The following is a 15,100-nucleotide window of genomic DNA, read 5'->3' as shown; positions in this document are numbered from 1 at the left end:
AAAAGGATATTTACTAGGCAAAGAGGCACAGTGGCCGGCAGTAGAAGCAGCTATTTTGGATTGGGTTTTAAACCACTATAAAAATGGAATAGCAATATCTACTAAGATGATACAAATAGAAGCCCATAAATTTACCTTAACCCACGGTATCTTAGACTTCAAAGGTGGACCATCTTAGTGCTACCGTTTTATGAAGAGAAATGGGCTTTCCACGAGACCTCAAACAAAGTTGGCTCAAAAAATGCCCCCTGAATATGAAGGTAAAATTATTTCTTTTCACAAATACTTCATCAAGTGCAGACAGAAGAAAATTATTGAAATAGTTCAGATTGCTAATTTGGCTGAAACACCAGTAACCTTTGACGTACCATCAAATAAAACAGTGAACTGTAAAGGTGAAAAGTCAATTTGCATAAAAACTAGCAGGCATGAAAAAACTAGATTCACAGTTGTGTTGTCATGTCGCGTTGACTGAACAAACTGCCACCCTTTCTAATATTTAAGAGAAAAACACCACTTGGAATAATTCTAAACATGCATGAAAATGGATGGATGAACGAAGATGGAATGAAGAAGTGAATAGAAAAGGTGTGGAACCGAAGAAATGGAGCATTGGTGAAAAAAATTCACTTTTGGTGTTGGATCACTTAAAATCTCACATCACAGATTTAATTTTAAGGAGAGAGAAAGAGAGAGTGACAGTGAATGCTGTATTCTGTGTTCAGGTTCTTCAAAGACTATTGAAGTGCATTTCCAAGTGAGGCTGCAATTTTGAGAGAAAGATAGCTGATTCTTGTTGCACAACAATGCCTTCACCCATTCTGCTCTTGTGAAGGCATTTCTAATGAATTTATACATGGCATTATACAGATTAACCAACACCCCTACTCTCATGATGTAGCACCAGCAGCCATCTTCCTTTTTCCCAAGGTGAAAACTGCTCTCAAAGGAAGGAGATTTCAGGATGTTTAGGACATAAATAAAAATGTAACTGCTGAACTGAGCATAATCTCTTTGGACAAATTCACTGTTCTTTTCAGAAATGTTTAGAATAGTGTAATAAGTGCATTCAGTCAGGTGGTGATTATTTTGAATAAAAATAAAACTATTTTTGAGCTCCTTCACTTTGTGTTCTCTTTATTGCAGATGCAATAAAGAGAACATAGCACCAGTGCAGGAACTTTATTGCTGCACTTTGTAAGTGCAGAGATAGAGCTGAAAGCTGCCCATTTTATGTTTTATCAAAAAAAAAACACCAATGATAAAAAAATAAAATAATTATACCACTTGACACCATTAGTCTGAATGATTGGTAGTTTATTGTATTATATCACGTTTAGTATTTAACCAAAAATGTATTAACTCAATATTTAACATTTAAAGACATGTTGAATGTTAAATATTGTTAATACATTTTTAGCATTTAATTTTTAAAAATCCTTTTCTTGGTATTTTAACTTCTTAGCAATTATTCCTAATTATTATTTTTATAATGACTGTGTCAAAACTGTTGTTTTTTATACAGTAATTGCTCTTCAGATATTTTTGAAATTTTTTAATGTGGCTGCAAGCAGCAAATTATATTGGTATTATAATATTTATCAAACAACATATATATGTATGTTTTTGTTTTTTTTTTCATGTAGTGTCAATAGCATTTCAACTTTGGAAGATTTTTCCCACTGCAGGAATTTGCAGGAATTATATATTCGTAAGAATAACATATGTGATCTGAATGAGATATATTATTTGAAAGGACTGGATAAACTTCACAGTCTGTGGTTGGCAGATAATCCTTGTTCCGAGAAAGATGGATATCGTCTTGCTGTTATTCATACCTTGCCAAATCTACAAAAGCTGGATAACATAAGTAAAAATTTTTTATATAAGTGTATGTGTGTATAACAATGTTTACTTTTATATCATTTTTTTTTTCTTTTTTTTTTATGAAAACCCCAAACACGAGAGGTATTAGAACCTATAGTACTTAGTACCGTGCGTGGGTTGGAGGTTGAGAAGATGAAAGAAGATATTTGTTGACATTAGACTTGAACTTCTGTAGACTGTAATTTTCAGAAAATACATGAAGGAAGGTTGTTCCAGAAAATGGCAGTCAAATGAATAAATGAGAAAGATTAAAAGTTGGTTCTGTGAGTTTGAAATTGGACAGTAAATAGATGGTGGCTGGTGGCAGCACGTGTTCGGACTGTTTTGAAAGAGAGAGAGAGAGAGCAGGAATTATAGAAGCCAATTCAGAAGAACAGTGCCCATGGAAGTATCTGTAGAAAAGGCATGCATCAGAGACAGTACATCTATGAGACAGCGAGTGGAGAGACTCGCTGTCTCATAGATGTACTGTTTCTGATGCATGACTCCTCTTTAATGTTAATGTTAATTAATGACTCCTCTATCATCTCCTCATAGATGATAGAGGAGTCATTAATTAACCTAACTGCCCTCTTCTGAATGAAATCTAGAAGCCTGAGAGAGGTTTTGGGGGCACCACCCCAGATGTGGGAACAATATTCCATGGTAGGGCGGATTTGCGATTTGTACAGAGCGAACAGCTGTTTGGAAGAAAAGTAACGCCGAGAGTGAAAGAGAAAACCAAGTTTTTTAGATGCAGAGGCAGCAATATTTGTAATGTGCTTGTGCCAAGAGAGAGAGAGAGATTAGAAATCAGGGTAATCCCCAAAAGAGATATACCATTTTGCCTAGAAATCAGAGTGTCACCAAAGATAAGCATAGGAGAAGAAGAATCCTTTTTGCGAGATATAAGACAAGACTTAGTTTTAGAAGGATTGAAATCAACTAAGTTGTCTTTGCCCCACTAGAGAATTACCTGGAGATCAGCATTTAAGGAATTGGTAGCGGATATTTGAGAAGTTGAAGCTGATTGAGCAGGGCAAGGTTTCTCAAAATGGAAAGTGGAATGCAATGTGCTATCATCAGCAAAACTATGGATAGGATTTCCAGTCAATGGAAGAAGGTCATTAATATACAAGAGGAAAAGAGTGGGGGAAAGAACTGAACCTTGCGGGACACTGGCATTAGTGGAGACGTTAGAACATAGAGAGCCATCTACCATTACCCTCAGTGAGCGATCAGAGAGAAAACTGGATAACCAGTTACTAAAAACAGTTCACAAACCAGAAGATGGAAGCTTGTTTATAAGACCTTTATGCCAAACACGATCGAAAGCCTTTGAGATGTCAAGAGCAACTACTTGTGTTTCACCGAACCTTTCCATTGAATTAGTCCATAAATGGGTAACATAAGCCAGAATATCACCATTAGATCGACACTGACGGAATCCATGCTGGTGATCGTTGATCAGAATGAAGATTTCTAGGTAGTTTAAGAGTTGGCGGTTAATTGATTTCTCCATTACTTTAGAAAGAGTAGAAGTAATTGCAATGGGACGATAATTGGATGGGAGGGATTTGTCACCCTTTTTAGAAACTGACTGAATATGAGCAAATTTCCAAGCATGAGGAAAAACACCTTTGGAATAAGAAAGTGAAAAAAGGTGGCAAAGAACAGGAGTAAGTTGAGGAGCACAGGTTTTGAGAACAAGTGGAGAAATATCATCAGGATCTGGAGCTCTCTTACCATTGAGTCATCAAAATCATTCTGACATCCTTTTGACGGAAGACCACAGGAGGCATTGAATGGAGCGTGTTGGGAATGGTGGGAGGTGTTTTACCAAGATCATTAATACATGAGTTGGAAGAGAAATGGGAACTTAGTAGGTCAGCTTTATAGAGGTGGGAGCAGAGGTGGGCAAAAGTTGCGGCCAATAGCTTTGGCAAGGGACCAGAATGCTCGGCTACCATTGGGATAAGAAGCAAGTTTTCTACTCTTAGCCTGTTCAAAATCTAGTTTGGACTGATTAATGACTGCTTTACAATTATTGCGAGCTTTGGTGTAGGCAGAAAATTAAACCGAAGAATTGGAAACAAGCCAATTACGGTATGCAGCGTTCTTCTCTTGAACAGCCTTAGCACATTTATTGGAAAACCAAGGTTTAGATAAAGGAAGAGATTTTAAAATGGAGTGTGGGATAAAGGATTCCATTCCTGCAAGAATAATTTCACTGCTACGATCTGAGCAAACATTGACATCAGAAGTTTTGAAATAGTAGTCCGGCCAAGGAAAAGTAGAAAAAATATCTTGCAGGTCATCCCATTTTGCATTCTTCTATGCCAAACAATACACTTGATATAGATGTAGGAAAGGAAAGATGTACACTTGATATAGATGTAGGAAAGGAAAGGAAAAAACTGACTCGAGTAAATAATACAAAGGTCTTTGAGATAACAGAAGAGGAGAAAAAGCAGTATGTACTGGAACTTAAGAACAAGTTTGAGCTTCTGCAGACTGCTGAGGACCAAGATATCGACGAGGAATATTACAACTTTTTGAAAGTGATAAAGCCCAAGAAACCTATAGGGAAAAAGAAATCCAAAGAAGAAAAAATTAGTCAAGAAACACTTGTCATGATGAACCGAAGACGACAAATGAAAAGTAAGAAAAACACTGACAGGGAGAAAATTGAGTATACTGAGTTATGCAAAGCCATTAGAAAGAGACTCAAAGAGGACATAAGAAGATTTAACACAAGAAAAGTAGAACAAGCATTAAGGGAAAACAAAGGATTTAAATCAGCAGCCATGAGCAGTAATACAGAAAGACAAATGATACTGAAACTGAAGAATAGCAATGGTGTACTTATAAACAGCAGAGAAGGCATAATTCAAATAGCAGAAGACTACTATAGAGAATTATACATGGAGCAGGGGAATGATGCCAGCAGTGGGGAAGATGGATTGCAAAGTAGCAACACATACGACATACCCAATATTCTTCCTGATGAGGTAGAACATGCATTGAAGAAAATGAAGAATCAGAAAGCCCCAGGGGAAGATGAAGTTACTGTAGAGTTGTTAAAATTGGGAGGAAGAGACATAACACAAAAACTGGCAAGGCTCTTCACAAAGTGCATTAGAAAAGGTGTGACGCCTAAGCAGTGGAATAATGCAATCATAGTTTTGCTGCATAAGAAAGGAGATAAATCAGAAATTGGAAATTATAGACCAATTAGCTTGTTATCCCACATCTACAAGTTGTTCACAAGGGTCATTACTAACAGATTAGAAAGAATACTGGATGAGAATCAACCGGAAGAGCAAGCTGGCTTTAGGACAGGATTCTCAACTATGGATCACCTTCATGTAATATCACAGCTAATGGAGAAAGCAAATGAATATAAAACACCATTATGCCTGGCATTTGTGGATTATGAAAAGGCATTTGACTCCATACAGCATAAGGCAATGTTTCGGGCACTGGAAAGAGAAGGCATTGATACCCCATATATTATGATTTTGAAGAAAATATACGAGAGTGCTACCTCCTTTATTAGTCTAGACAAAGACAGTAGGAAATTTAAAATTGAGAAAGGAGTTCGACAAGGAGACACAATATCTCCGAAGCTGTTTACTGCTGCCCTTGAGGAAGCTTTCAAAAGATTAGACTGGTCGCAGAAAGGAGTCAATGTGAACGGAGAGTACCTAAACCATTTGCGATTTGCAGATGACATTGTGGTCATAAGCCATGATCCCAAAGAATTAGAGGAAAATCTTAATCAGTTATGCACAGCTAGTAAGGATTTTGGACTAAAGATGAATATGGCTAAAACAAAAGTAATGATGAACAAGTATGCCACAGAAAGGGAAATAATGATTGAAGGAGCAGTAATTGAAAAGGTGGAGTCATATACTTATCTGGGACAAGTTATTAGCTGTAATAATGATAAATGGCTGGAAGTCAAGAGAAGAATAAATTTTGGATGGATAGCATTCAGGAAATATAGTCACATACTGAAGAGCAATATCCCAGTTTGTCTGAAACGTAAAATAATATACCAATGTATACTCCCTACCATGACTTATGGAAGTGAAACTTGGGCACTCACTAAAAGAATGGAAGAGAAACTGAGAACCACACAGCGAAGAATGGAACGAATCATATTGGGAATAAGACTGTTAGATAAGAAGAGAAACACATGGATTAGGCAACAAACTCAAGTAAAGGACATTCTTATCAAAACTAAAGAACTAAAATGGTCTTGGGCAGGACACATAGCTCGAAGACATGATGACAGATGGACTAAGAAAATAACAGAATGGTATCCAAGAGGAGCTAGAAGAAAACCTGGAAGACAAAGGCGGAGATGGATAGATGAAATTCATGAGTTTGTGGGTAGTAAATGGATGTCCAGTGCTCAAAACAGAAGGAACTGGAAAGTTGCTGGAGAGGCCTTCATCCTGCAGTGGATTGAAAATGGCTGATGATGATGATGATGCCAAACAATACGAGGTTGGGAATAGCCATGAGATAAAGGCTCCGTTGGAGAAGAGACAATCACCAAGTTGTGATCTGAGGTACCTAAAGGACCACTCACTTCAACCGTGTACTTAGAAGGGTTGTTTGTGAGAAAAAGATGTGTGTTGGCTGTATGGTTAGGATTGTCCAGTATTCTTGTAGGTAAATGAACAATCTGTGCAAGATCATTAGAAATTGCAAAAGTCTTGGCATCTTGACCAGCTGGGTAGGTGTGACTAGAAAACGGAAGCCAGCTGGAGTTGTGAACATTAAAATCACCAAGGAAAAGTACCTCACTGTTAGGAAAGTTGGACTGGAGAAAGTAAAGTTGCAAAGAGAGGAAGTCAAAGAGCTCCAAGTGATTAGTGGAGTTGGAGACAACAGATGAATTTGACACAGTGAGGTAGAGAGATTTTAATCCAGAGAAGTTCGAAGAGAGGAGATTCCAAATTACCAATTCTTTGACAGGGAATATCGGAATGGACATATGCACAAGTACCACCTTTGAAGCGAAAGGAATCATGCAGTGAATAATTTGGGCAACTGAGATGAGCGGTAGTTGAATTAACTGATAACTGAAATTCTGTCAGAAAAAGTACATGGGGTTTGGCAAACTGCAAGTGGAAATGGACATCGTTGAGATTAGAATTGAGACCATGTATTTGTGAAATGAACTAGGAAGTATTTGGGAGGTTTAGATCTTTTCGCCGATAAGCTTACTCTATTAGTTTGACAATTCATGATGTATTCATTAGTAAGAAAAAGAGGGGGGGGGACATGCTGTATTGAAGTAACGAAATTTTTGGATATGGCATACACATGGTAAGAATATACCCAGATCCTTGACATAACGTGGCTTTGACAATGCCCCCACCACATACACAATACTCGGACTCCCTCCAGTCACTATGTGGCAGAGTAGAGGTAGCAAGATTATACACTAGCTGATCTGGAAGCCTCCTAAAGAGTTACCAATTGGTTCGGTCCAGTGTACTAACTAGCGGCTTGCGAACACTGTTTTAGAGCTGTACCCTTGAAATGTAATGAAGATTGGATCTAGCCACAATGTTCATCATAACCTCCAAAGTCTTCGGTCATACTGCATGATTGAAGAGATGGGGGAATGGTTGACCGGAACTTAGCTCTAGAGACTAAACATGGGTTCACCACTTCAAACCTCCAATAAGCAAAATGGTGGTATTTCACTGGTTGATGAGAGTCGTCTACCACCTAGTATTGCCTGGTAACACAGAGGGGCGGCATTCCTCCATGTGGTGTGGGCGCCACACCTCAACTCCGGCTTACATTGTTTCATATCTGGATGGTCACCCACAGTGTGCTTGTTCGTGGAGGTTATACCCAGTATTACTAACAGTTCCACCATCGTGAAGGCAAACAGAGGATTTGGTTATCACAGACCGTCTGGACTTCACCCAAATTGGGTCTACTTGACTTGAATGTCACCCGAATATCAGTTCCATCAGCATTTTAGACTCCCAGGTAGCCAGTACAGCTTGTCTGGCATATCTGAGAGAATGTCTGTGACATCCTCAAGGACCAAATGTGTTAAAAATGTGTTCTTTCTTAACAAAAAAAAATAGTTGTGAATACATTCGGTATATTTTTTGTCTTCTGAATCCTAATGTGCAGAGTTTTTTATATATGTACGCACACACTTGCTGCCCTACCATTAATATTCAGCCACCTGTATATCTACAAATAACCTTTATTTACAGAAAAACTAATAAAACTTTTAGTGCTGAAACTTTTAGTCTTTATGACAGCCACTAGTCTCCATCAATTTTTTGTAAATGTCCTCCAGTATTTTCTGCCATTCTGTCTTCAAAGCAGCGACAAGTTCAGCTCTGTGCTCACCAGTCCAACTTATCGATGCTTATGTCCTCAAACTGGTCCAACTTATCGATGATCATGTTCTCAAACCAGTCCATTGCAATGAGAGCAGTATAACATGGAATGTTCCTGCCGATACAGGTATGAGCATTCCCTGATATGCTTCTACATAGGTAGCACATTATTGCCCATAACATCTAGATATATGATCCTCAGTATTCATGGTTTTGTTCAAAACAACCAATAGCTCCAGGTCAAATGATGAAAAATAGCCCCAGACTAACATGCTGCTGCTGCCAAATCCCCTCAACGTGGGCACCTGTACGTGGTGAGGGGACCTCCCAGTGACGCTGCTGGACTTCCAGACTAGCATTACTGGGATCCAACGCCCACAGCCCAGGTTCCAGGCTTACATCAATGGAATCCAGCGTGTTTGCCGTGTACTGCGACCCGTGGAAATTCGGAAAGGGGGATCCTGGTGGTTGAGGGGCCCAGCTTCAATACAACACTTTGGCCCCTGCTTCGACAAGACGGGTGGTCCTGGAAGGCCCGGCTAGGATCAATCGGCTAGTAGGCTCGCCTGCGAGGGTCAACCGTGTCAATGCCACGCCCCTACCCTCATGGTCCGTGGGACAGGATTCAGGCTGGTGGCGGTGTGGGTATGGTGTCTGGGTAGCCCTGGCGTTCCACTCCCGAGCGCATTTATTGCATGCCGGGTAGTGGGCGTCCCTTTGGGCTCCGTGGTGGGTGGGGAGCCCGGGCACTGAACCACTTCAAAACTTCATGAATCCTGATAAACATATTTCTTCAGGGGCCCCAACCCAGTCCCTATCTGAAAACATAGATAAAGATTCAGATAGCATTATTGCTACAAAGAGGCAGCGAACAGAAATATCATCAGGGCTTATTCCAAGATTTCTAATTATACATTCTACCAATGAAACACCGATTGGTAAAATGTCACCCTTTTTTATACAAAAAGATTTAGATGGGTTAGCAGGGTCACCCAAATCAGTTAAGAGGCTCCGCTCTGGAGACCTTTTAATTGAAACTAAAACTGACTGGCAATCTGAGCAGCTACTCCGAGCAACATCAATCGGAGGAGTACCCATAACAGTGACACCACATAGAACACTAAATTCATCGAGAGGTGTCATTTCAGAATGGGACCTTCTCGACGTAACCGAGGAGGAAATCTGCTTGGAATTGAAACCACAGGGAGTTATTGCCGTCAAGAGAATTAGTGCGCATAGGGATGGGAAACTGGTTAAAACCAGGAGCATTATCCTGACTTTTAACTCGCCCAAACCTCCTGATGAGATTAAAGCTGGCTACATCAACTGTCCAGTGCATCCATATGTTCCAAACCCTTTACGGTGTTTTAAATGCCAGAAATATGGACATTCTCAAATGCCGTGGAGTCCTTGCATGCGCTCGATGTGGTGCAAAGGACCACGAAACAACAGCATGTTCAGCCACAAAACCCACCTGCATTAACTGTGAGGGAGAACACCCAGCCTATTCACGAGCATGCCAGAGGTGGAAAGAAGAAAAAGAAATTGAACGGCTGAAGGCAGAGCTAAACATATCGTACCAGGAGGCAAGGAAAGCGGTGAAACCTCTAAACATCAACAAACCTACCTATGCCCAGAAGGTAGCAGGGAGGTGTTCCATTGGAACTCAGACGGACATGTCCATCCCTCCAAAAGAATCATTTACTCCCATCGCACGTTATCTCTTAAGCTCCCAAAAACCAGCACAGAAGGACCAATCAGCTGCCACTCCTATATCGGTACCTCCTAATGCTCCGCAAATAACAAAAGCAACTGGAAAAGAAAAGAATAAGAAAGGTGAAGCATCCCTTAATACCCAGGAAAACATGGATGTCGAGCAGAAGGAGGTACAAGAAGACTCAGTTTTGGAGCTCTTTGCTGAGCAGGAAATGGACACTGGACAGCGTCCATACTTCCCCAGGAAGGAGAAAGCCAGAACTGAAAAAGGTAAGCCCTCAGCACCTCGGAAGCCGCCTGATGGACCCACCAAGCCAAAATAATGGCTAAATTCCTACAGTGGAACTGTCGTGGAGTCTGGCAAAATACTGATGACATCAAGGCACTCCTGCAAAAGCACAAACCAGCTTGCTTTTGCATACAGGAGACTTATTTAAAGTCAAATGATGACCCCACTATGCATAACATTACCATCATTTGTAAGGATAGAATTGTGGATGGTCCTGCTCACGGAGGAGTCGCAATCCTCATTGGCAACCAGATCCCATTTCAGCCTTTGCAGCTTACAACTAGCTTTGAGGCTGTAGCAGTTCGCCTTTCAGTGGGGTTCTTATTAACTGTCTGCTCCGTTTATTTGCCACCTGGGATTGACATCCCCCAGAAAGGCCTTGATGATCTTATCATGCAATTGCCTTCCCCTTGTTTAATTCTTAGGGGATTTCAATGGACATAATACTCTGTGGGGTGGTGCTAACATCAATCGAAGGGAACGAGTCATAGAGCATATGCTCACTGACAATGACCTCTCCCTCTTAAATGTGGGAACAAACACCTTCTTCCACATGCCTACCCGTACATTCTCTGCCATTGATCTTTCTATCTGCTCCCCTTCTCTCCTTCCTTCACTTTCTTGGGAGGTAGAAGAAAATCCATATGGAAGCGATCACTTCCCCGTGATAACAACCCTAACTAGTGGTAGACCCTGTCTGCCATTTAGTTTACCGGCGGTGGAAGATTGATCAGGCTGACTGGAATGCCTTTCAATATCTGGCAAACTTTGACATCGCTACAGTCAGTCAGGAGCCAATCAATGAAGCAGTCATGTATGTCACAGAAACGATTGTCCAAGCAGCTGCAATTGCAATCCCAAAATCATCCAGCCGGTTCCCACTATTTCCCAAACCTTGGTGGAATTCAGAATGCACGGCAGCAAAAAAAGCACAAAACAAAGCATGGGGGATATTCCGCCGATATCCCACGACTGAAAATTTAATATCATTCAAACGTGCACGTGCGAAAGCGCGTTATGTACGACGTCAGAGCCAAAGGAAATCTTGGATTCGTTTTACATCTTCCATAACTCAGGCTGCTAGCTCAAAAGTAGTCTGGGATAAGATCCGGAAAATGAAGGGAAAATATTCACCATGCCCTTCAGTGATCCTCAAGCACAACGGATGTCCAATTGCAGATCGAACTGCAGTTGCAAATATTTTAGGGGAAACATTTGCAAAAATCTCTGCAATAACATCTTTTCCCGCAGAGTTTTTGGCCCTGAAAAAGAAAATTGAGAAAAACCCACCGAACTTCTCTTCAAAAGGGCTTGAATCGTATAACAAGCCCTTTTTACAGGAAGAGTTAAATGCAGCACGCTCTCACGCATGCAAGTGCTGTGGGGCCCGATGACATCCACTACGAAATGTTAAAACACCTCTCACCACAATCTAAGGATCACCTTTTAATTCTGTTTAACAGAATTTTTATTCACAAACAATTTCTGGATTCCTGGCAAAGGGCTATCGTCCTTGCTTTCCCAAAACCAGGAAAAGACCCTAGCAATCCAAGTAACTATCGTCCTATTGCTCTGACAAGCTGTTTGTGCAAAGTCCTGGAAAGAATGGTTAATGTACGCCTCGTATGGTATTTAGAAACAAATGGTCTGCTTTCCAGGACACAGTGCGGCTTCTGAAGAAATCGATCCACTCTGGATCATTTAATCCGATTGGAAATGTCCATTCGTGATGCTTTTATTAAATCCGAGCATTTGGTAGCAGTTTTCTTTGATATTGAAAAAGCGTACGACACAGCCTGGCAATTTGGGATTTTAAAAGACCTCTGTAACTTTGGTCTTAGAGGTAACCTTCCTGTTTTTATTAAAAACTTTCTTTCGAATCGCCAATTTCAAGTCCGTTTAGGATCCACCCTCTCTCTAGTTTTCTCTCAGGAAGAGGGAGTCCCACAAGGATCCGTTCTAAGTGTCACGCTTTTTGCAATCAAAATAAACTCTATCGCAGAACAACTTCCACCCACTCTAAACAATGCCCTCTATGTTGACGACTTTGCTATATTTTGTCATTCATGCAATATGAGGGTCATTGAAAGGCAACTGCAGAAAACCATTGACCATCTTACAGCTTGGTCTTTGGCTAATGGGTTCAGATTTTCATCACAGAAGACTGTTTGTGTACACTTCTGTCGCAAACATAATCTTCATCCTGACCCAGAATAAAGGCTTGGTCAAAATAACATCCCAGTTGTAGCAGAATTCAAATTCCTTGGACTTATTTTCGACAAAAAGCTGACATTTTTACAACATATTCGTCAGCTGAGGACAAGATGTGTCAAAGGGCTTAACATCCTTCATGGGGCGCAGATCGTTCTACCCTTCTTCATCTTTACCGAGCACTTGTCCGTTCCAAACTCGACTGTGGGTCTCAGGTTTATGGTTCTGCTAGAGATAGTGCACTTCGGTGGTTAGATCCAATCCACCATCAAGCCATCCGGACAGCCACTGGAGCATTTCGCACATCTCCTGTCCAAAGCCCTTACGTTGAAGCAAATGAACCATCTCTGTCTCTTCGACGTAAGCAGTTGTCCTTACAGTATGCCTTCAAATTAAAATCCCTGCCCGATTATCCCACGTGGCCATCCGTTTTTGAGCCGTGCTGGGAAAACCTCTACAACACCTGTCGGACTGCCAACAAACCTTTTGGTATTCGCATTCAAGGGCTGCTGAATGAGCTGAACTTGATGGTAGACAACGTTGCCCAGTCACCAGGGCAATTCTTTCCACCCTGGCATGCTTATTTTCCAACTTGCGACTTCTCCCTTAAGATCTAGGAGAAGGCTACTACACCGCCATCTGTCTACCAGCAACTCTTTGCATCACATAGACGGCAGTATTCTGACTTTCTGCCAATCTATACAGATGGCTCAAAGTTAGAATGTCACGTGGGATCTGCTGTTGTGTTCCCTCACAAAACATTATCCTATAAGATCCCACAAGAAACTAGCATTTATACTGCAGAGTTGCATGCAATACAAACAGCCCTAGATCACATTAAAAATCGCGACTACCAGAGGTATATGATTTATTGTGATTCATCGAGCGTGTTACAGGCTCTGGTATCGGTGAGTTTTAACCCTCATCCGATCCTGTCCAGGATCCGGCAGATTCTTTTTTCTCTCAAGAAATTAGAATTCGATATTCGCTTTTGCTGGATCCCAAGCCACATTGGGATCCGGGGAAATGAATCGGCTGATGCCGCTGCCAAATCAGCCATTTCCCTGGATAATCATTGCCTGTCAGTCCCTTATACAGACTACAGGCAAATAATACTTTCTAAATTACTTTCCCAATGGCAAGATTCTTGGCATGGACAGGCCACAAATAAATTACATCACATCAAGCCTGTAATTATGCAATGGCAGTCCAGTCTACGCAGGGTCCGAAGAGAGGAAGTTGTTCTTGCTCGGCTCTGCATAGGTCATAGTCATCTAACCCATTCCTACTTGCTGAGGGCGGATGACCCACCTATGTGCGAGATGTGCAATGTTATTTTAACCGTCCGTCATATTTTAATAAAATGTCCTGTTTTTATAGAAGCACGACGCTTGTATTTTACCGCTTTTAATAATTTGACTGAGCCATTTACACTCAGTCAGATTATAGGTGATAGACACAATATGTCTGATGTTTTTAACTTTTTACAATTTATTAATTTTTATACAAAGATCTAAGTTTTATGCTTTTACTTTTATACCTTTTTAACATAATAATTAATTGTTTGACGTGGTAGCCTTGGCTACCAAAATGTTTAATAGCATTTTAAATTTGACTTGGCGCATTATGGCCTTAGCTGCCAATGCGCCATTAAAAAACCAAACCAAACCAAACCAAGCTGCTGCCAAAATTCCTTGTCAGGATGACACCGTCCAGCATATAGATTTGCCACACCCAGGCATGACCGTCAGACCGGTAGACTATGTACCATGATTCCTCACTCAAAAGCATAGCTTTTTGTTAGTTTAGTCTACAATCCAAAAGTAATGGGTATCACTTCAAGCTACATGGCATCTGGCATTAGTTGAATGATAGTGGCTTGTGGATGGGTGCATGACTATGGTAATCCATATTGTACTGCACCCTGCATATTATACTGGTGCTGACCGAGGGCATGATGTGTGCTGCAGCAATGTTGATATACGAGAGAGTATCAAAAGGTTTGTACCCTTACCTAGAAAGGTGAAACTTCACAGGAACTTTAATCCTTTTCTATGTACTCTCCATGTACAGTAACACATTTCTCCCATTTATGGATCAGTTGTTTAATACCTTGATCATAGAAGTTCGCATGTTTTTCTTGAAACCACGATTCCACTTCATTAATGACTTCCTGAGACGAATCAACGCACCGTCCATGCAGTAGTTGTTTCATTTCTCAAAACAAGAAGTCTGACGATGCTAGGTCAGCAGAATAGGGTGGGTGCTGCTGTAGTTTGAAGCTGCACTGGGCAACAAAGTTAGTGGTGGAAATGGCTGTGTGAGCCGGTGCATTGTCTGACAGAAGATGGACACTTTGTTTAACATTCTAAGCCATTTCACCTTCAAAGCATCGTGTAACTTTTTCAAAAGATTTCTGTAGTATTCTCCAGTAAGTGTGGAACCACAAGGTAGGTAATCTGTCAGGATAACCCCTTTTCTGTCTCAAAACACTGACAACATCACCTTCTTCGCAGATGAAGTGGTCTTTGCCTTTTTGGGAGGTGGGGAGGAGGTGTGCTTCCACTGCTTTGACATGTCTTTAGTCTCCGGATCATACTGGTACACCAGCATTCGTCATTTGTCACCAACT

At 40.8% G+C, this 15,100-nt stretch overlaps 1 protein-coding gene across 1 annotated transcript in view; it reads left to right on the top strand.

Annotated features, from left to right (window-relative positions):
- The window catches only part of LOC150074908 (uncharacterized), a 108,291-nt gene that overhangs the window by 20,540 nt on the left and 72,651 nt on the right, over window positions 1–15,100 (top strand). The window contains exon 3 of the mRNA XM_090389379.1: window positions 1,647–1,870. Coding sequence (XP_090245505.1) covers window positions 1,647–1,870 — 224 coding nt within the window. The remainder of the gene's footprint in view (window positions 1–1,646; window positions 1,871–15,100) is intronic.

The sequence above is a fragment of the Mastigoproctus giganteus genome, unplaced genomic scaffold (assembly GCF_048544385.1).
Source record: "Mastigoproctus giganteus isolate SK-2022 unplaced genomic scaffold, ASM4854438v1 scaffold_15, whole genome shotgun sequence".
In the NCBI taxonomy this organism is placed as follows: domain Eukaryota; kingdom Metazoa; phylum Arthropoda; class Arachnida; order Uropygi; family Thelyphonidae; genus Mastigoproctus; species Mastigoproctus giganteus.
The sequence above is the reverse complement of the archived record's forward strand: the minus strand, read 5'-3'. Positions and strand labels throughout refer to the sequence as shown.